Here is a 23,547-nt window from a genome sequence, read left to right on the forward strand (position 1 = left end):
GAACAACTCGTAGCCTGATCATCTTCCACCATGCTGTTATCCAAACATATTGCTTCATTACAACATTGATCGAATGTTTTTGGGTTGGATACAATGATTAAGAATTGTTTGATTTCTCCCATGACTCACATCATGAGCCCAAGAGTTTTATCCGAAGGATAAAGCCTCTAATGGATTCATTTGGTTTACGCTCAATTGAATAGAGTTCTTTTGTTGCACTCCACTGATCACCTTGTCTAGAAAAGCCGTGTATAAAGGCTGACTTCAAGGTTCTGAAGTTGGTCTTGATCGCCGACATCAATGTGATGAACCATCAACCAACTTTTCCCTCTAAGCATAGGTTTGATCCATGTACCTTGGTGGGGCAGTTTGGATTTCCAAAGGCCTCGCTTCGCTATTCAAACATTTGTATGAATTGAACAGGATCAATTGTGCCATCGTATTTGCCCATAATTTTGGAAATTTGTACGGCCATATGTTTATATGAGTCACTAAGGCCGTATGTGAGTGCTCTTGTCACTGGGTAGGGACTCACTTAGTCTTTGGGCAACCCCCCTTCCTAGACTAGTTAGTATATCTAAGGTGCAGGCATCCAGAGGTTGAAAAGGGTTGGTACCTTAGATTGGTGGGAATGTTAGGTAAAGGACCAAAGCTTGGTGGGATTGAAGTGACAGGGTATGTAAAACCCTAAGACATGCTTGTTATAGGCATGGCCAATGGTATTGGGAGGTTCTTTTGGGGCATAGATCTCAATGGCTTGAAGATGTCAGCCATTGGGTTCAGTCCTTATGTGATCCTTGGTAATCCCTCTATCATTGCCATGTCTAATTGCCTATTTGCTCCTTAAGAGCAAGCACACGTTTTTTTTTTTTGCTTTTTATATTCTCTCACAGCTCGTTCAGCCTCAAGAGGCCTGGCATACTCTTCGTTGGGTCAAACGAGTATCCGTTTGCCCTAATTAGCTTCGGCACTATACGCACGTGAACAACCTGAGATATTTTTTTAAAAAAAGTGCATGCTAGTAACTTCCTAGATGGCAGAGGAGGTCCTAAAACCTATTCTCCATCACTGTCTCAAGACAAAAAAAAATTCTGGGAATTTTTTCCCTAGTTCGCAGCAGCAGGTTTTTGAGGGTGTTCCAAAAGGAATTTTTAAAAACTCCGTATGAGAGAGTTGTAATATTTTTAGAGTACTGCAACTTTGTCTCCCTAAGTCATTCGTAATTTTGTCGTTTGGATCCTCAAGAAGTAGTCTGAATATGGTTCGACGTCATTTTCGTGCTATTTTTTTTACAATTTTTCGTGCTTTTTGGGTTGTTTTTTGCCTCGATTTTTTGGGTTGAATTTTGAGGCTGTTGCTCGGAGGTCAAAACGATTGATTTTGACTTCGGACGGCCAAGAACAGTTGAAGAGCTTGATGTCAGCTTTTCGATGAGCCCTAGAGTACCTTCATCGAATTCATGGTTTAGGAGATATGAGCCTCCAAACAGGGGTGTGTTTTTTTTTGCCGACAGACCCCCTTTCACGTGAACTAGCAAGGTGCAGTTCACGGCGTGAAGTAGACTTCACGAATTTTATCTTTTTTTTCACATTGTGAAATGCTAGTGTTTCACGCCGTGAACTCCGCTTCATGGAAAATTAAATTTATTTATTTTTTGGCATGAACTTCCACGCCATGAAACCAGACTTCACGAAAAAATTAAAATTGTTTTTTCTTCGGAGGTGAATCTTCGTTCACGCTGTGAAATCAGACTTCACAAGAAAATTAAAAAAAAATTCGGGCGTGAACCTTCTTTCACACCGTAAAACCAGACTTCACGACAAAATTAAATTTGATTTTTTTCAGGTGTGAACCTTCTTTCACGCCATGAAACTGGACTTCACAGAAAAATTAAAATTGACTTTTTTTTTGAGCCTAGTAGGAAATACGAATTTCCTTGTTTGGGGGGGGTATTTTTTTAATTTAAAATTAAGAAGATATGGGTATTTTTCCAAAAAGGTAAATGGGAATCAAAAAAGTCAACCTTTTTATGACACCCCTTACACCCTTCATAAATGACCCCCCAAATGGACAATTTAACAACTCATGAGCATCTACTCATTGATTGCTCATTAGCCTTAATGAGTTATGTAAAAAAGTGATTAAAAATTAATAAAAGATTAATCCTTTCACTAATCTTTTCCTCTTTTACACTAATCAAGGACTCTAATTAACCACTAATCCTTAATTAATTCACACAATTGAGAACATCATTGGATAGAGCAAGGGAATGCTAAGCTATGTTCATATACAATTGTGTAAATTAATCTAAAATAGGATATTAATTAGACTCTTAATTTTGATCTCCTCTTTTAAGGCGAATTACACAAAGAGAGTCAAATTCCTCCAATTGATGAAGAAATTGATGTAATTAGGTGTTTTGATGAATCTAGATGCTCTCAAAACACTCAAAAACACTAATTTTGACTACACACATGATCAATTTAGATCCCAATTAACACATTTTCTAAATTTTTTACCTCTTGAACAAGATTAATCACCCTTAATGACAAAAACCAGTCCATTAAAAGAAATTAGTCAAATTTAAGAGTTTTTTTATGGTTTTAAGATTTTTTTAAGATTAAGCTATTCCTAATGCTTGCTAACACTCTAATGCAAACAATTTTAATAAAAAACACACAATTAAGCTAAAATTAATGATTTTAGTTCTATGTTTAACACTAAAGAAAAATTGTATTGTTTGATACAATGGATGCAAACTAAGCCTAATACAAACTATGTGCAAGTCCTAAGAACGTGAAAAACCACAATAACAAAAACAAAAACAACAAATTAAGCTAAAAATTAAGTAAAAAGCATTCTTTACAAAAACAAAAAAGAGAGCTATTCTACAACAAATCAGCATCAAATCCACATCTTTTTCATGGGAAACCATTAATCAAGATAATGGGCAATGGGTAATGGGTAATGCATAGATTAGAGAAAAAATGATGAAAAAATCCAAGGGATGGCTCCCCGACAGTGGCGCCAAAAATGTTATGGCTCACCCTTACCCTCCTTGAAACACATCCAATACTTAAGAGATTACTTGGTGAACCGCAACTGTCGTGAGAATCTTTCCAATGGTGGCTGAGCTCATAACCCTTGAGGTCTCCAAGCTCTACAACTCCTTGAGAAGCAATTCCACCTCGCCTCCCGCGAACGTTGTCACACCGTCACATTGCACTACGGGTACTCATCCCTCCTCTCACCTCACTTCACTCACACATACTCACTAGCATGCATTAGGGAGAGAGATTAGCAAGAGGATTAGCAAGGTCAAGACTAAATTGCACAATGGGAGAGTATGATGTATTATGAGAGATATTCACTTATATACATGGCCATAAGTGTTCACACTCACTTAAATTGTGGCCGATCGGGAACTTTAGGCTCGTAAGGCCTAATGCTATTGCAATGACTACTCTCATAATATATCCATGAACTAAATCACTTAGGACTTCATTCTAACTTGCTATGACACGCTCTTGAAGCGATAATTGCCATAAATACTCTGTCACACCATTACGGGTGCCCGTCCAAGTTGTAGCTTTGGACACCATTGCTTCATATCTTGAATGTATGACCCTTTGGTGTATCTATCATGACTCCTTGATGTAATATAATGGGCGGTACAACTTGTTAACCCAAGGAATGGATTAACACATGCTTTTAGACAAATTTATAAACATTTTTTCTTTGATTAAAACTTCATGAAAAGGATGAAAGCAATGACAATTGATTCTGAATAATTCCATGAAAGCATAAAGGTAGAAGCATCCAATAAATAACTCCCAGAGCAAGAAGCCATAAATTCAACTGACACAAACTTCAATCACCATGGAACTTGAGGAGAAAGCCAAAGTTCAACAGAACCAGTGTCAAAGGTCCTAATGTGTGTCCAATTGGCTCCATACTTGGCTCCTTACCTACTCGGTCCACTCTTCTATAGCCTTTGATCCCGAGGTCCAAGATGATCAAGTGATTCTTCACCTTCTTACACATTCTCTGACTCAATCACCTATTCTTCCAATTAAACCATGTATCTAGCTTCATGATCATCCCATTCACTGACTCAATCACCTTCTTACACATTCTGTGACTCAATCACCTATTCTTCCAATTAAATCATGTATCTAACTTCATGATCATCCCATTCACTCCTTCCTCCTATAGCTTCTCTCACATCTTTTGACATAGGTATCTACTGTCCAATTCACCTCTGTTCCAGCTTGATGATCATCCCCCAATTTCCCCATCATTTTTCCTTCTCTCCTGCATGCACTCCCAATTAGGAACTAACTAAAGAAAACTAACACTTTCTCCTCATACTCCTTTTGGGCTCTCTCCGACTAATGACACCTCTCACTAATGCCAAGTGGATAAGCACCCTATGCATGGATACTGGATGCACATGGCAATGCATCATCACTATCTGTATGATCAACCATAGGACATATCTAACACCATCTCACATACATTCACACATCTCCCAACATCCTCACATCATGAATCCATGACTAGGGTATGGTGATAGACACAAGATTAAGGTGGGTTATACCACACTAAAAAATCCATGACTAGATATATATATATATATATATATATATATATATATATATATATATATATATATTGCACACTCAAGACTATATCTCTATTCTATTCACAATACAATGATATAGGCCTTCTAGCCTTATCCCGCTTTACACATCATCATCCATGTGTGGCACTCCCTTTTCCACTCTTTTGGTCAACCCTCACATACCATACAATATCACATGTGGGTGGCATTCTTATCTTACCACAATATCTTGCGCCTCTAGGGTGCTTTCCCACACTTAACTGAATAACCCATTCATTTACATTGCACATTTCAACACCCCTTCTCAATGTAAACTTAGGTGTGTGCATACAATCTCTCGATTTGACCAACTTGCCTCTCACCCCTATCAATTTGGCATTGCCAATCTCAACACTCCCCCTCGAGCTCAACTCTACACTACTGCACTCCAAGTAAGATCCTAAAGAGCTTTTCTATGCCCAATGCCTTCGTGAAGATGTCAGCCACCTGATCCTTTGTGCTGACATATACAAGAAATACATCATCTGCGAGAACCTTCTCCCTCACAAAGTGATAGTGCACCTCAATGTGCTTCGTTCGAGCATGGCATTCTTGTCAAATTTGAGCTCTTCGTCCAACTCAAAATCCTTCTCAACCCTATGCACTCCCATCAAGATTTCATATGTTACAGATCCCAAAGCAGCCCATAATCCTCTTGTAGTTGTACAACATATCCACCCCAATCACCAGCCTTGGTAAGGCATCTTCCTCTTTTACAAAATCATCCTTACCATCACATAAATTCCATCCGGATCAACATATCCTCTTGGAGACCAATGTCTTTATCATGTAGATGTACAACATATCCACACCAGTCATCACCTGCCTCTGTAAGGCATCTTCCTCTTTTACAAAAGTATCATTACCATCACAAAGCCTTCCATCCAAATCATCTCATTAAAAAATCTTAGAAAATCAATATAATCATCTTCTAGCACATAGTTACAGGTTCCCTTAAAACTCTTCTCTCCCTACACAAGACAGAATCTACATATAAGCCATCATCATGTCTACCCTTTCATCATCCAAGCCCTAGGTCTCCTTCAAGTACTCTACATGATGTAGGTCACAACCAAACATACCTCATCCATCTAGCTAGACACCCATATAACTCACATCCAAGGGTTCAAGATATTCAACACAACATCCCTATCATCCACTTCAAAAATAGGTAGCATCAATATCATTCAGAGAGGTACCAACAAAGCATGGAGAAATATTTTCCAGCTCAGCTTAATACTCATATTATCCAAGTCTTGAAACTGCTTCACACAATCTACATCATGCAGGGGCCATCATCTTCTTCAACCACATCATCATAGTCATCTGATTGGATATCCTCATAAGCCATCTCCAAGGGCTCAGCATCAATTGCAGCAACATTCTCATCGACCTCATCAAAGAAGGTCACATCAATATCATTAAGAAAAAGATCAACAAGAATGGAAGAGCATCATCCAGCTCAACTTGATCACATCCATCATAGGGGTCTATTCCATAATATCATCAAATTCCCTCATGAATACATGTGGTCGAAACCTTCCAAACCTTTTCCCTAGTAATCTCAGCAGTCAGCTCCAACACTCCATGAGTATGATCACATAGGTCCTCTGCCTCTTTGATTACACACATCACCCTCTACATCCATGAATTCCATGTCACCTATAGCAGACATTCATATTGTTCTACAATGACAACTTGCTCTAAATTATTCTCTAAACTTGTGTTAGCTTTCTTAATATGCATCCCAACATTGAGTTCCATAGCTTCATGAATTTCATGGCATGGGTCGTTCATCTTTGCTTCTGATAGACTCTGATCCAAGTCTATTTCTTCATTTGATCCATCTGAAGGCTCTATAACACAAGTAGCATAGCTTATCTTCTCATTGGTCAAACCAATAGCCTCATTTAAAGATTTAGCAAAGTCATCACCATAACCTACTCTCCCACTCTGGCCAAAACATTAGCTTCACTTTCCTCTCTAGGGGGGCTACTTCCAGCATATTCACATTACCAAATTGGTCCTGGGGTTGCACCTGTCTTGGCATCTGATTCCCACTAACTCCACTCTAATAATCAACATCTCTATTGACCTCTTATCTCTGAATGACATGATAGATTCCTCCTGATTCTCTCCTTGGCTGAAGACATTGAAGTGCCCCATGACCTCTCTCTCCTTGGCTGAAGACATTAAAGTGCCCCATGACCTCTCTCTCCACAATAAAAACTTTGAACCCCATCCATCCTATTCCTCAGTTGTCTCTCTCCTAGTGGTCTCCTCACTTGATCATGAATGCCTAACATAGCAAGATTCAAACTCCCAACCTGTCTAGTCAACCTTTGGATCTCTTGATGTAAAACTTCTTGTCATCTATTAGGTTCCATCACTCTTGGAGCTTCCACATGAACCCTTCTTTCCAAATGCCTATCCATAGGCAATGGGTCTACCACCACTGGTCTAGCTTGAATTTAGCCATATCTTGCCTCTCTCTCCTTGCTAGCTCTTACTTCCTCATCTTTTCCATCCACACCTTAATTGGCTATCCTTACTGCTTCTGCAAATTGTCAAGGTCCTTCAACAGGTTTTGGGGGGTTGGCTGCAGCTGCTGGCGACGAGGTGAGAGGGAGCCTTGGGTAAGATTTTTGGTGGTCACCTCCAATGGTGGCTGGAGGAGGCTGGCGATGACAGAGAGAGGGGCTGGTACATGTGAAGGTGGCCGCTTTTTGAATGCAGAGAGTCGAGGGTTGCTTTGGTTGCTGAGAGAGTGGAGTGTGGTGCTGGCTAGAGAAAGGAGCCGCTTCCATACACAGGTGGTGAACGGCACCGAAGCAGCAGAGGGGCCCTCTGAGCACGCAAAACTGCAGTGAAGACAGTGAAGGGGCTGTAGAGGGGAGCCGCAGTGACCAGAAGTTCGCTGTGAAGGTGGCGTGGCTGGTAGCACGCATGCAGAGGAGTGTTTGGTGGTGTACATAGTGTGGTGGGTGGCCGTCAGTTCTCTGAGAGCGGGTGTGACGCCAGAGGGTATAGGAGGTGTGGGCCTATTTTTTGGGAGTTGAGGAGCCGATTCGAGGGCATTGTAGAGGCTGATTCGTGGAGCAGTCCGAGTTAAGGAGGATGCACTCATTGCCCAGAGAGACGCGGCTGGTGTGGTGCGAGCTGTGGTGGAGCTTTTGGTGAGTTGAAGAAGCTTTTTTGGTGTGGAAAAAGCTTGTTTGAGCGGGCTGTTTTGGAGCAAGCGAGTGGAGAGAGAAAGCATGAGCTGCTGAAGCCGAGAGAGGAAGCTTTTGGAAGGAAGTTTTTTTGGAGTGAAGGAAGCCGAGTGAAGCCGGCTGATTTTGTGAAGAAGGAATTTTTTGTATTATTGTGGATAAGTATGCGATCTTTGATTATCTTGTGGAGTACAGAGTTTTGAGGTATCTCTGTGTGGTGTTTCATGTTGGTTGTTGGTGCCCCTTTTTGTAGTTGTTGTATCAAAGTTGGGAGGTAAAGGGCTACAGAGGTATGGTCTTTCTTCTTTGTTTTCACCTCACATCTTTCTGGTGCCCCCACTGAGGAGAGCTCAGGTATTTTTCTTTGTTTACAAGGGTGTATGCCCAAGGAGTTGAAGGTTTCAGGGAAGGTGTCTTTCTTGTTTTTCTTGGGATTTGAGGTGAATCTTGGAGATCAAGATGATGTATCCAGAGTTTTTTGGTGGTCCTAATGAAGATGTAGCAGATTTTCTTGAAAGAATGGAGGTTGCATGCATAAGTAACCACATCAACGAGCCGGCACAGGTATTGCGGTTGCTAAATATATGTTTAAAAGGAGATGCAAGGGCATGGTTCAGAACTTTTGAAGAGCCGTTAATGAAGAGTCGTTAAGAGATGCTGAGCCATGCATTCCAATGACTGAGGATGGATTGAAGATTGCACTTTTGAACAGGATCAAGAAGGTTGAGGATCCAGACAGAGTTTGGCATGAAGTGCAGGGGTTGACACATGGCGAATTGGAGCTAATTGATGATTATGTGAAGAAATTCTCTTTGCTGTGGGAGACTTTGTGCAGGGCTTTGGGGGAGGATCAAGTACCTCCGAACATGATGAAGAAGGATCGTTTTGTTGCAGGATTGAAAGGAGGCATTCGCTAGAAGGTTGAATTAAAGAAGCCCAAATCTTATGAGGATGCGGTGGAGATTGCCAAATCAAAGGATTGGAAGTTGCAACGGCGGATGAACAAGCTGTCAGTGGCAGTGAGGCCTGAAATTAGAAGGGTAGAAGCGGTACCGATGAGAACCGTGCTAGAAAGAGTGCGACCGACAGAAGCTCAAGTGAATAATGCCTCACCCACAGGGAACAAAGGTGGCACCCACAGCTGTTACAGCTTCTGATGAAGGGCTTCAACAGGACATGAGGCAAATAGTGGATTGTATGAAGAATCTGAGTTTGAAAATGATGGGGAACACAGGTGGTGGACGTGGCCGAGGCAGAGGTTATAATCAGGAAGGGGTTGAAGGTCAAACATGCTATGGAAGTGGCTGTGGTTTTGGCAGGGGTAGACGGTTTATTCCTACATGTTGGAATTGTGGTGAATTGGGGCATATAAATCCTGACTGTGATAAGCCTCAGCAAATGGGGGGTGATATGTATCCCTTACCCTCTCAAATTCCCAATAGGGCAAATGATTATGGAATTGAAATTAAAGGTAAAGCAGGGACCAGTGGGTTGACAAATGAGGAGAAGGGTAAAACTAAGGTGGTGGATGTGGTCACCCTTGAGAAGACGAAGGAGACAGAAGCTGATGTAATGCCTTTGGGGAAACAGACGCCACAGAAAAGGGAAGGCAAGGATGTTGCAAGGCCTAGTAAGAAGAAAGGTAAAGTGAAGGAAGGAGGGGATGTAAAGGTCAAGCAGAAGCAGAAGTCTCGTAGGAAGTTTCAAGTGACTGATTAGGCAGAATAGCTACAATTTGCAGGAGGACATGGCTACAAGGAAAGCTCATATTACTTTCGGGCAATTGATAGAGTTAGCTTCCAAATTGAAACGTCAATGGAAAAGACTTGTGAACCCGAGAGAGAAGGAGCCTGCCAGAGGGATAGTGACTGACTGTTTTATCTGTTGAGGAGTTGCCTGATATATGTCCTGTGGTGGATGTATGGTACAATTTACAAAGGGAAGAATTTGGGAGAGGCATATATAGATGGTGGTGCACAAATTTGTGTAATCACACTAGCAGCTGTGGAGAGGCTTGGTCTTAACATTACTGAAGCATCTGGTTTCTGTATTCGGTTGGCCAATCACCAGAAAATCAAATGCTTAGGTGTGATCAAGAAGTTAGAACTGCAGGCTTTTGATGTAAAGGTCCTTGTGGACTGTCATGTTATGCCGGCGCAGGAATGGGTGCATTCCCCATCATTTTGGGAAGACCATGGCTGAGAGCGGTGAAGGCTGTTCAAGATTGGAGGAAAGGGGTCATTACTCTGTATGACAAGAGAGAGGATAAAAAGCAGTTTAATATGGATAATCAGAAGCCTGTTGATGAGATGAAGAGGAAAATGAAGCTGATTTGAGTATTTTGATGATACAACTAGTAGCACTACTACTAGTGAGGGAACAGATGACACTTCATTCAGTGAGGAGGATGTAGACATGGATGCCCTGGTTATTGATGAGGAAGTGCTTGGTGATGAGGTTGCCCAACAAGAAGAGGCCATACAGGAAGAATGCGAGGAGGTACAAGTGAATCATGAGCAAAGGTATGCATGTGATGTGAAAGAGTATGCTTTTGAGTCTTTAGATGATGAACCTTTATGGGATAAGTGGGATATAGAAAGTCTGCAGGATGATGAACCTGAGTTGGAATTAGATGATCAGATGTGCATTAATGTTAAGAAAGCCACAAGCAGAATTGATGCTATGAAGGAAGAGCAACACCAGAAGTCTATGAATGATGTTAATGCTATGGATGAGATTATGGATGCTGTGATAGATGAATTTCTTATTGGCCTTGATAAAGATGAGTATACAGGAACTGAGGTGGATGCTTTGGCAATGGTGCCTTTTGAAGGGGAATTTGTTTTGCCTATAGTGGTTGGCTTTGATGGTGATGTTTCTTATGTTAATGGACAAGAGAGTACTTTGGGGCAACAGGTTATAGAGTCTTGTTCTTTGGGATGTGCACAGCAGGTCTTTCTTGATGAAGCTTTCATCAGTTATTACCCTCAGCAGGAGTTGCTTCACTGGTTTTTCAATAATAGTGTTGACCATATTAGTGATTATGGAATTGAGATGAGGCAGGATGCTATGTATGTCAAGAGCTTTGTTTCCAAAAGTTCTTATGTTATGTGGTGGGATGTGGAATGGCAAACTACGTCTTGGGAAGATGACAGTGTTTTTTCGAACACATGGAATAGAGATGTTTTGGCTACCTTGTATGATGCTCAAAGGATTGATGGAGGGAAACGCGGTCGTATGTTTTTTGCTGCTGATCATAAATGATTCATCAGGCTAGGGGTTGGGCAAAGTATGTCAGGCAAAATTTTGTAAGATGTTTTGGGCTTGTGTACATATGGGATGCATGGCATGTGAAAAAGCTTTGCCCTGAATGCCCTGACAGATGTACAGAGTGGATGGCTTGGTAGTGAGCAAGTACACGCATGTTTTTTTTTGGGAGCAGGTGCTTGAGATTGGAAGTTTTTTTATTGCAGCAGTGTGTATGGCCTTGAGGAAACTTGGTCTCCAATACGTGGAAAGCTTGCGGAAGGCTTTTGATGGTGGCAGCTCTAAAGGGTGTGCTGACGATGGCAAAAGGGTAGCTTTTGCATTTGTTTTGGAAAGTAGTGGGCGTAATGCATTAAGGCCACCATTTGTAATGCTGTCGTGGCCATCCTCTAGGATTTTCGAGACACCAACGTGTATGGAAGTGTTGACTTTCAAGTTTTAGGCCGCCTACTATTCGGATGGCAGCTTTGCAACGTGGAGAGAGACCGCCGCTGGATGCTAAAGAGGAAGGTGTTGCGTTGGGTTTTGGGGGGTTGGTTGCAGCTGCTGGCAACGAGGTGAGAGGGAGCCTTGGGTAAGGTTTTTGGTGGTCGCCTCCAATGACTGGTGGTTGGCGATGACAAAGAGAGGGGCTGGTACGTGTGAAGGTGGCCGCTTTTTGAATGCAGAGAGTCGAGGATTGCTTTGGTTGCTGAGAGAGTGGAGTGTGGTGCTGGCTAGAGAAAGGAGCCGCTTCCATACACAGGTGGTGAACGGCACCGAAGCAGAGGGGCCCTCTGAGCACGCAAAACTGCAGTGAAGACAGTGAAGGGGCTGTAGAGGGGAGCCGCAGTGACCAGAAGTTCACTGTGAAGGTGGCGTGGCTGGCAGCACACAGGCAGAGAGGAGTGTTTGGTGGTGTACGTAGTGTGGTGGCCATCAGTTTTCTGAGCGGGTGACGCCAGAGGGTACAGGAGGTGTGGGCCTGTTTTCTGGGAGTTGAGGAGCCGATTCGAGGGCATTGTAGAGGCTGATTCATGGAGGAGTCTGAGTTAAGGAGGCTGCATTCATTGCCTAGAGAGACGCGGCTGATGCGGTGCGAGCTGTGGTGGAGCTTTTGGTGAGTTGAAGAAGCTTTTTTGGTGTGGAAAAAGCTTGTTTGAGCGGGCTGTTTTGGAGCAAGCGAGTGGAGAGAGAAAGCATGAGCTGCTAAAGCCGAGAGAGGAAGCTTTTGGAAGAAATTTTTTTTAGAATGAAGGAAGCCAAGTGAAGCCGGCTAAGTTTGTGAAGAATAAATTTCTTGTATTATTGTGGATAAGTATGCGATCTTTGATTATCTTGTGGAGTACAGAGTTTTGAGGTATCTCTGTGTGTGGTGTTCCGTGTTGGTTGTTGGTGCCCCTTTTTGTAGTTGTTGTATCAAAGTTGGGAGGTGAAGGGCTATAGAGGTATGGTCTTTCTTCTTTGTTTTCACCTCACACCAGCATCGTCCAACCACTATATAATAAGGTGGGCAACGCACAAGGGCTAGCCCAGTCGTAACAGCGACACCAGCAGCAGCAACAATTACCAAGAAAACGAAGCCATCAACCACATCCAACAGTTTGTGCAGCAATCCATGGCTAATCCAGCGTACGATTATCAACGCCACCACTACAGCATAGCAAGCATCACAATTGCTCAGCCACAATCAAAACTAAGGCCATAGCCGTGTTCAAGGGCTCTTCCTCAACCATCCAAGTATCCATCCTCCCTGGTTTCTGGTTACGCAGAGCAAAAACTACTCTCCAAAACCGCTTTCCGTCTTCGGTGGTTTTACTTCCGCGGCCTACTTGCCAACATCAGCATACACGATGGGGTCGTGCTGTGGTGAAGCTTCCTAAACCACCCTCCATCTGGCGATTGGCGGCAGTCGAACATCCTCTCAAGGTGGCTGAGCGTTTACTACAGAAAGTCGTCACTTTCTTTTTTTTCACAGGGTTTATTTCACAGGGTTTTGATAATCTTATTTCACAAGCCTAATAAAGCCTTTGAATCACCCTTTCAATTGAAGTTTTTGATTAAAAGCGTTCTTTTTTATTTTAAGCTTCCCAAACCTCTATTCCTTTTTATTTTAAGCTTCCTAAACCTCGATTCTTGGCCACTTTTCCCAAGCCGTTTGATTATCAAACTCGAATTAAAGCCTATCATATGGCTTTTACATTAAGCCTCCCAACACTTTGTATTTCGGCCTATCACAAGCTTAATTCATCAGTGCTCAGGTAACTTTCACTCAATTTTCTTCATCATGTCCTCATCAAGCGATAATTCGTTGCAACATAACTCTGATATGGACATCCCTTTGCCTAATGCTACTCTGGAACAACAAATTTATTTGTTGCAACAACAGCTTCAAGATGCAGAATGCCAATTACAAGACAGTGACAAACGACTGCGGGATTCGGACACTGAGGATGACGGAATTGCTAAAATTTTGCAAGCTGCATTTGACGCTCAACAAACCCGCAAAGAACAAAAGATAAGTCGTTGCTCATTTACTTTTTCTCGCTTTGATGGTCGCAAAGATGAAAAATTTGTTTTATCATGGTTGAGTCAACTTGATGACTACTTTGCCGAAGAAAATTTTTTCGGACATGACAAAATTAAGTGTGCCACCAACCACATGAATGATAAAACTGCTTTATGGTGAAACGTGCTCCACAATAGCATTAATCGCCCTACCATTTGGGCCTTGTTCTAAGAGAAGGTCAAAGAATCACCTCAGTTTCATCTTCACGCGTGTTGCACATGGTCAAATTTCTCATGGATTGAAGGAGAAAACATGAGCCAATATACTAAGCATTTTTGGCAATGCCTCCTACTCCTTTGTATGCTTGAAGATGTGCCTGAGGATTCACTTCAATACGAAGATAGTCTTCAACATGGTATACAAGCAAAAATTAATACTTTGAAACCCTCTTCACTCTATGAAGCAATTTCTTTCACTCACAACGTGGAGAACGAGTTTCAATCTATTGCCCAGTTGGTTTTCTCTTCTCAAAACACTACTCAAATTCGCCAACTACAAGTGGTAACTCAAAATCGACAATCGTCTGGGTAACAAACAATCGTAACTTTCGTAAACCATTTGTTACTCCATGCACTCATACTTTTAACAACACTTGTGCACCCACTTTTTCAAATAAAAATGTATCTAATGTGGCTAATAAAAATGTATCTAATGTGGCTAATAATATCCCATCTTTTATTATAAATGCCATAAGCCGGGCCATAAACAATCTCAGTGCCGTGCTAAGCTTCTAAAGGACAATCCTTCATCGATAAAACTCCACTATATTGAAGAGGATAGTGTTATTTATGATCTCGACTTTGCTCCAGATTGAACTGAAGATGCTCTCCATTCGAGCTGAACAACACAGAATCTATTGATCCAGATATGCCTCCCTCGATACATGCTTTATTGTGAATGAAAGGTCATATAAATGGTTCTAAAGTATGTGTTTTACATGCGGATGGTAGTTCCCATGACTTCATCTCAGAAAGACTTGTTAGTAAACTCTAACTTGAAACTTCTCCTTTTTCCTATAAAGTTAAATCTACTTTTCAAGAAACTAGGTACAAGGCACATGTGAAATAAAAGATCTAAAAATTTCTATTGGTCCTTATAGGGAAAATGAAATTTTCTTACTGTACCTCTGCACTCCACAGATATTATTCTTAATATGCCATTTAGACACCAACATAATCCACAGATTGATTATCATACACACACGATGTCTTTCAATTTCAATAATCAATCTATCTCTTTATCTAGTCACTCTTCTCTTGAAATTTTTCCATTTATCTCTCACACACAAGCACGTCGTGCATTGAGGAAACATGAGAAAGCGTACATGATTTATGTTAATGAAGTGGAAATGAAAGAATCTTCTCTTTCACCACAACAATAAAAATATGGCCCTTTGCACCAACAAGAAGTGCAATGTCAACAAGTAGTTGAATTGCTTGACAATGGTCTCATTCGCCCTAGTAGTTTCCCGTTTGGTGCGCCTGTCTTGCTTGTGCAAAAAAAGAATAAATCTTTTAGGATGTGCATAGACTATAGAGAACTAAATAAAGTGATTGTTAAGAACCACTACCCAATCCCTAGAATTGATGACCTATTAGATAAATTGAAAGGTGTAAGTGTATTTAGTAAAATTGATTAAAGTCTGGGTATCATTAAATCCGTATGGATCATCCTGCGATATCTTCAAGACTGCTTTCCGTACACAATCAAGACATTATGAGTTTGTTGTCATGGCTTTCGCTCTCACTAATGCTCCTGCCACATTTACACATATGATGGAAAAAAAATTATAGATTATCAAAATTTTGTGATTGTTTTCTTTGATGATATTCTTGTTTACAGTCACTCTGAAGAAGAACACAAGGATCACTTAAGCATTGCCTTTGATTTGTTAAGGAAAAATCAATTATATGCTAACCCTGACAAATGTTCTTTCTTTCAAATTGAGACAGAATATCTAGGCCATATGGTCGATGGTATTCGAGTAGATCCTAAGAAAGTCCAAACCATTCAAGACTGGCCTACTCCTAAAAACGCCCATAAAGTTAGATCTTTTCTAGGTCTAGTAGGTTTTTATGGCAAGTTCGTAAAGAATTTCTTGCTCATTGCTCTCCCATTGATTGTCCTGCTTCGCAAGAAGACAGTTTTTCGATGGGTGACAGTCAAAGAAAATCCTTCAAAACTTTGAAGTATTTATTGACCCATGCACCTCTCCTACAACTACTTGACTTTGATCGTCCTTTGTTTTTAGTTATCTCACAAATGCTAGTGGATCTGGCATAGGTGCAATTCTCATGCAAGATGACCATCCCATAGCTTATGAGAGCCGCAAGCTCAAACCCAATGAAGCCAAGTATAGTACCTATGACAAAGAACTTTTGCATGTTGTCCATGCCCTCAAAATATGGAAGCACTATCTCATGGGATCTGAGGTACTCATAAAGACAGATCAACAAGCTGATCCAATATCAACCAGGCCATTAAGCGTTATCTCATGGGTTTTAAGATACTCATAAAGATGGATCAACACGCTATTAAGCCCTTGTTGACCCAATCTTTAATATTGGATCGTCATATCCAATGGGTTTCTTTTATCCAAAATTTTCACCCTATGATCCAATATCAACCAGGCCACATTAATGTAGTTGCAGATGCTCTTAGTCGTAAACCCACCAAAGTTCTCTTTGTAATTCTAATTCATTTGATGAACTTAACATGCTTATTTGAATAATGTGTGTGATATTCAAGTGTAATGTTTTGATGCCATGATTGACTCATATGTTGATGATCCTAATTTTTCACCTACATGGAATGCCATACATGCTAACAATTCTTTGGAACTAAATGATTATTCTTATGCAAATGGATTTTTGTTCTTTTTCAAAAGAGACTTTACACCATTTAGATAACTAGCAATAACTCGGATGCATACTCCTGCATATATGGGACATAGAGGAATTTCATCCACATTAGCTGCATGTAAAGAATATATCTTTTGGCCTGACATGAAACATGACATTGTAAAATTTGTGTCTAAATGTATTGTTTGTCAAAGAATTAAACGCCATTATGCTAAATCTTTTGGTCTTTTAATGCCCATGGGAAGAGATTTCAATGCATTTTATTACTAGCTTGCCAACTACCTCCTCAAATTAAAATGACATGATATGGACCATAGTTGATAGATTTAGCAAGCAAGCATACTTTGTACCTTGCAAGAAGACCTTGTATGCCCCTCAAGATGCTAAGCTATTCATTACTAGCTTGCCAACTACCTCCTCTCATAAAAATGACATGATATGGACCATAGTTGATAGATTTAGCGAGCAAGCATACTTTGTACCTTGCAAGAAGACCTTGTATGCCCCTCAAAATGACATGATATGGACCATAGTTGATAGATTTAGCGAGCAAGCATACTTTGTACCTTGCAAGAAGACCTTGTATGCCCCCCCTCAAGATGCTAAGCTATTCATTAAGACCATCTTTCCTCACCATGGCTTTCCCAAAGTCATTCTCTCTGACTGAGATGGCCACTTTTGCAATCATTTTTGGGTTGCTTTATTCAAGAACTTAGGTACTACAAAATGGACTTTACATCTGCTTTCCACCCAAAAAGCAATGGCTAGACTGAAGCTACCAACAACACTATTATGGATCTTCTTAGATCGTACACTACTAATCGACCCTCTAATTGGGATCAACATTTGCCTCTACTTCAATTTGCATACAATCCCTTTGAAATTGTCTATGGCAAGAAACTTCCCATTCCTGTCTCTACCATAATTAGTGATGTTCCAGCTTGCTGACACCTTAGCTTATGACCATGCCACTATTTTAGCTGAATTCACTGAATCTATTAAACGAGAACAATTGAAATACACCACTCAAGCCAATAAGAAACGAACCAATGAAATTCAAAGAAAATGATCTAGTTTGGCTTCGCATAGAGAAAATACGCTTAAAGAATATTGCCAAACATCCTAAGATCAAGTTGGCTCCTAGATTTTATGGACCATTCACAATTATCCACCAACAAATTAATGAAAATGCATTCCGCTTGGGCATTCCCAATCACTGGAAGTTACATAACTCATTCCACATTAGTTTATTGAGACGCTTTAAAAAGGCCCCACTCTTGTTAACCTTGTTATTGATAATCCACCTCTCCTCGATGAAGTTCTAGTACCTAAAATTATTATAGACCGTGACCAGACAACCACCCGTACACTGGCACTGTATATCATCGTTACTTGGTGAAGTATAAGAATCATTCTATTGAGGAATCATAGTGGATTCCTAAAACATTGCTTACCCCGCACTACCAACACTTGATTCTGGCATACCACTCACATTCACATTGATTCTTTTATGGACATCGATTGGCCGACTAAGGCAGTGTCATAGTTCCTCCACATGTTTTGGTGCCGATTCGCAGCTAAGGCAGCACATTCATTTAGTCCCGATTCACTGACTGAGGCAGCACATTCATTTAGTGTCCATTCGCCAACTGAGGCAGCACGTTGATTTAGTGCCGATTCTGCAACACGTTGATTTAGTGTCGATTTGCCGACTGAGGCAGCACGTTGATTTAGTGCCAATTCACCGACTGAGGTAGCATGAGATTGGCCACCTTGCTTTTGTTTATTTCACACAATTGAGGACAGTTGCTTTTTAACCTCGTGGTATGTTATGGAAATGAGAATTGTGAAATTATTTGATATTTTATGTGATATTTATGGTATGCTCATTTGCCACATGGTCGTGACTGGTTATGCGACACGAGAGCATGGAGCAGTGGTCGCATCGTGTTGGGCGGATAAGCAAGATTTAATGTGTCTTATGTTTTTGGTCAGCAAGATCAGTGTGCACGGAGTAGCGTGGGTGCGATGGATTTTGCAGTGCGCAGCTGTCATATTTTGATGTGCAAAGATGGTCGCCTGCCCATAGTTTCATTTAATTAAATTGCTACAATTTTAATGTAATAGACTAGCTTAGGGACCAAGTTACTTCTTGATATTAATGGCCCAAGGTGGAATGTATCAAGCTATATTTGTGAGCACTTGCTTTTTGCTAATACAAAATACATGCATGAGGAAGCGTGCTCACTCATGCATGGGGGGAGATTGAACCCACTCTCTTTGTCATGCATAGTTGCTATATTTATCTTCTTATTGTTTATTTGAAAAGCTTGAAGCTATGGTTATGGAGGATTATTGAGAACATTTTGTGCATGTTTCATTTAGACTTTCTCACATCTTGACAAGAATCTTTATTCAACCCTCATTCACCCTTTACTTATAACCCATCAAAATTAGGCATAGGATGAACACTATCATGGATGTGAGAACATATTCATAAATGAGAAACATGTACTTACAGTAGATAGATATATATATATATATATATATATATATATATATATATATATATATATATATATAGAGAGAGAGAGAGAGAGAGAGAGAGAGAGAGAGAGAGAGAGGGAGGGACATCATCCCCCAAAACACACACATAAGTAATTGAAGTATGGAAAAATAAATAAATGAATAAGCATTTTTTCCTTTTTTTAATAATAGCAGTGTCTTTGATAAGATATATAAATAGGAGCATAGGATGTGCATCATCATTAGAATGAGTATGCTTGCTAAATATGAGCTTGTAAAGACATTTGCAGTACATTTAAAGCAACAAAATTTAAAGTGTTGTCACATTCGCGCATGTAAAGTGTACACATGAAGAAACAAAATTGAAAGTGTAGTAGCAGATTTATAAATGTCATAAAAACTACAAAACATGTACTATTTGATAAGTGTTAAACATTTTATTTTTGATCTCTATAAAACCTTATAGATAGCTCCAAGGTTTACAATTTTCAAAAACACTCATTAAGATTTGAAGTTATTTTTAGGGCGGCACATGAAAAAGAGTTTTATTAAAGAGAGGTGATATTTACATCACATCAAGCACTAATGTGCTAGTTTATGAACTTGAGGAGCCCGGGTCAAAAGACCAAAAGCAGATAAGAGTAGATAGGACGATACAATGTGCATCAATGTTTCAATCTTCCAAAATTAAAATTTAAGTATGCATTTGGAATTTGAGCATGTAAAGGATTTAGAATGTGTGCTTTAAGCAACAAAATTTAAAGTCTAGTAGCATAATGTGTGCTTTAAGCAACAAAATTTAAAGTCTAGTAGCATAATAATGAGTGTGAATCTCAAGAAAACCTATAAACTATATGCACAACCGTGAGTGTTCTCATCAAGAAAACATATAAACCATGCACAATGAAGAGTGTTCTCAAGAAAAACTATGAAGTATGCACAATGATAGTTCATAATGCACACGTTAAAGTCTATTGACAGAATGATGAGTGTTCTCAAGAAAAACTATAAACTATGCACTAGTTAATAAGGGCTAAAATATTATCTTATCAATTTCTAAAACCTTATTATTAGCTCTCAAAGACACGTAAAACTTTAATTGAATTTTTTTGGGGGGAAAGAGAAAATTACATTAGAAAGAGGTAGGATTTACATCACATGGAGGAGCAAGTGTATGGACTTGAGGAGCTGCTCTAGTAAAAAGAGCTGCAGAAGATGTAGAGACAATGGGGCATAACACTGGCCAAGTTTGAAGTTTCTACATTTCAAACTTTGTTGAGAAGAATGTTCTCGGTTGTTAAAGTACATTGGTTGCTAGTGTGGAGTGCAAGATTCGAATATATAAACAATATTGTATGCTTGATGATATGAACATAGAAAGAATGTTAGACTTGGAGCATATGATATGATTATGTAGAAGTCTAGGCATTTTCTTTCAAGGATGCTAGTGGGCTGACTAGTGCTTAGCACTTATATAATTCCCAGCTTGATATTTTTCAAATTTTTAGAGTAATAGGAGCCTAGGAAAGTCCAAATTGCCTCCTCAACCTTCAAATTCTTACCAGGTGGTAGTTTTGTGAAACTTTTTCTTTATATAATATAGAGAAACCCTACCCCCATCTTCTTCCTCCTAGTGTGTGTGAGAGGGGAGAGAGACAGAGTGGGTAGGGCACTAAACTCATGAGCTTAATAAGCGGTTCAAAATGTTCTGCAAGAATTGGTTCAAAGTATCCGGTATAAGTCCTGGCATTTCGCAGCTGCCATGACTATAGCTGGAAGCAGAGTACTGGGGTGCTTGCATGGAATCAGTCGACGCACTTAAGCTGATGTTACTAATTTGCAATGGTGTCTCTAGCACCTCCACCTTGGATTGGTTGGGGATCCCTCTCGTCTGTGCTTTCTCAAGCTCCTCCTCTTGAATGTCCTTCATCTTCCTGCTCACCTTTTGGTAACGTTTGCCCTCAAAGCTATAGCTGGCGGCTTGCAAAAAGACAGTCACCCCGCGGAAACCAGGCAAAGCTGACACTCCCATGATGGAGGATCTCATGGCTGCCCTGTAGGCACTGTACAAGCTCATCTCTTTGGTGGTTTTGCTGTCAATAGCATTGATTGTTTTGCAAGCATGGCACCCCACCACCTCACCCTTCACCAGATAAGCGGCCGGTTCTATGAAGACAGGGCCAACCCCCATCACTAGCACATCTAGCCTGGGCACTAACTCCGCCCACTTTGTGTCTAGCTTGTCAAGGCGCAGCTTCTTGTAGCCTGCTTCAGCCGTCTCTTGAACCAAGAAAGGAGACCACACCATTGATAGAGTGAAATTCGAAGAGCGGAAGTGCCAAGACATTGATTGGTTGGCTTTGTCATCGTATATAAGGTTGGGTCTCTCCACCTGCACTACACAAACTCTGTGTCATGTTCAAGCCATAGTTACCCATAATGTCCGAAAAGTCAATTATCACAGCTTTCATGCTTGATCTCATTAGAGATCACAAGCAGTAGGGTGAACTTTAGAGATAAATTATATGACTTTAGCTACTAATTGTATGCCCATTATTATTATGCAACAAAGCTTAATAATTGCCTCTTGGGATTTACCCTTGCCTCTCATCAGGCAGGTACAGGCTACCCTCATATAAGCATTGCAATAAAAATGGTGATAAAAGCAAACATTTAATCAACGACTCGTGAGATCTGCAAGCGTCTAGTATAAAGTAAATCATAATTGGAATTTTTGAATCTGGAGTTAAATGACTTACGTGAGCCAAAAGACAAAGAAGTGATTGCATTTGGGCCTTGGCTACCTTGTCTCCTACAAAAGCAAGGGATTTCCTTTGCATGAGCTTGAGGAAAGCCTTGGCTTGAAAGCGTTCTAGCTCACACCCATCAGGTTTCCATCTCCAATACGCAGCTTGAATGTTCTTCTTTATGATCATCTGGCAATAATTTGTCCCGTCTTGGGTCGATATCCAAGGGCAGGTTGCATTTGTGTGGAGAGGCTCCTTTGTGTCACGAATCCACTTACCCTTGGACAAGTTGCATTTTGCTGTAGCATATAAAAACCATTTATTAATTGAGCAATATATCCATTGGAACTCTGACGCTGTTAATGTAAGTTCACTTTGTATTTCTTTCAATTTCTTAGAAAATGTGTTTCCTGCATGTCCTTTGTTTCGAACACATCAAAACCTACATTAAGTTCAGCTATGTTTTAGAAAGCTTGCCGTATGCATTTAGATTAAATTCATGTTTGATGAGACTTTGTTCCGTAATCAACGAAAGCTTTCAGGAGAAAAAAGCCCAAATTTTTTTCCCTAATCATGAGGAATTATGCAAACCTGGTGCCTTTTTCCGGCCGATGTTGAATGGCTTTGCCTTGCTGATCACTCTTGATTGCAAGGGCATGTCGCTCAAATCATATCGATTTGAGCTGCTAGTTGGGACGTTCGCATGATCTGCACGCTCTACTTTTCCGAAAGAGGAAAGGTCTTCTTCCTCTCCATCATCAATGGGATTGCGAGACTCACCATGAATATTTGGCTTGCGGGATTGGGTAGAGCTAATGAAGGGGCTCTGATCTGCAACTTTCTTTCCAAAAGAGGAAATGTCTTGATGCACATCATCGATTTCTATGGGAAAAGTTGCTGCAGCTTTCTTCAATCTTCGACCAGGCTTCTCTTTCCTTCGATCTAATGCTTGCTCATAATTTAGGTGAATTTCTCTGCTCGTGTGGGCGTGATCGTCGCCTTTCTTATGCTGATCTAATTTCGCCTTGCGCCTTCGAGCAGCCAACTCAATGGTAGGTTTGCTTGATTTGCTCTCTTCATTTTGCGTGCGGCGGCCAACATGAGCTAGCTGAGGCTCCAACTCGGAGCTCAGCTTCTGTCTATGTCTATGCCGATATTGCTCTGATCTGGGCTTTAATGGATCTAGTTGCTGGCTCATCGCTATGTCATACCGGTAACTAGAGGGCCTAAAAGAGCTACCCAAAGGGAAAAAACAGAACAAAAGCAGGAAAGGCACAACCACGGCCAACGCCCAAATGCAGTATTTCTTCCTGATCTGACCTGCAATTCCCGCATAATACTGGCGCCCAACACTACCCAATAGAAGCGGCCGCTGCTGACCCATTCTGGGTTTTTCTCAGTGTACCAGTTAGGCGCCCTTTTAAAAAAATGCTGGAAAAACTGCTCACTGCATCACTATAAAATATTTCTGAAAAGATTATTATTAGGCTACACGAGCAAAATAAAAAAGCACTCAAAGTTGATTGGATGCTTTCTCCAAATTAGCAATAATAATTTATAAAAAGCACTCAAAGTTGATTGGATGCTTTCTCCAAAGTGTCAAAGACAGTCCCCGTTGGTCATGATTTCTGTTTCCAAAGCAAGCAGAGCCTAATAATAATCCCTACCCTCTACTTAAGCAGTTCATTCAGCTACTTAACTGCCAAATCAAGCTGTTTAACTG

General features: G+C 40.6%; 1 protein-coding gene across 1 annotated transcript; it reads right to left on the bottom strand.

The window, feature by feature from the left end:
• Positions 1–20,176: 20,176 nt before the first annotated feature.
• Positions 20,177–23,298, bottom strand: LOC147637994 (uncharacterized). The gene is made up of 3 exons (XM_086797328.1): positions 22,416–23,298; positions 21,837–22,123; positions 20,177–21,469 (listed from the first exon to the last, which is right to left on the bottom strand). Exons 1-3 carry the CDS (start codon positions 23,206–23,208, stop codon positions 20,756–20,758), a joined length of 1,794 nt encoding a protein of 597 aa, XP_086653454.1. The 5' UTR covers positions 23,209–23,298; the 3' UTR covers positions 20,177–20,755.
• Positions 23,299–23,547: the final 249 nt, after the last annotated feature.

This window comes from Cibotium barometz, chromosome 5 (genome assembly GCF_041138505.1).
Source record: "Cibotium barometz isolate CiBa-2024 chromosome 5, ASM4113850v1, whole genome shotgun sequence".
Classification (NCBI taxonomy): domain Eukaryota; kingdom Viridiplantae; phylum Streptophyta; class Polypodiopsida; order Cyatheales; family Cibotiaceae; genus Cibotium; species Cibotium barometz.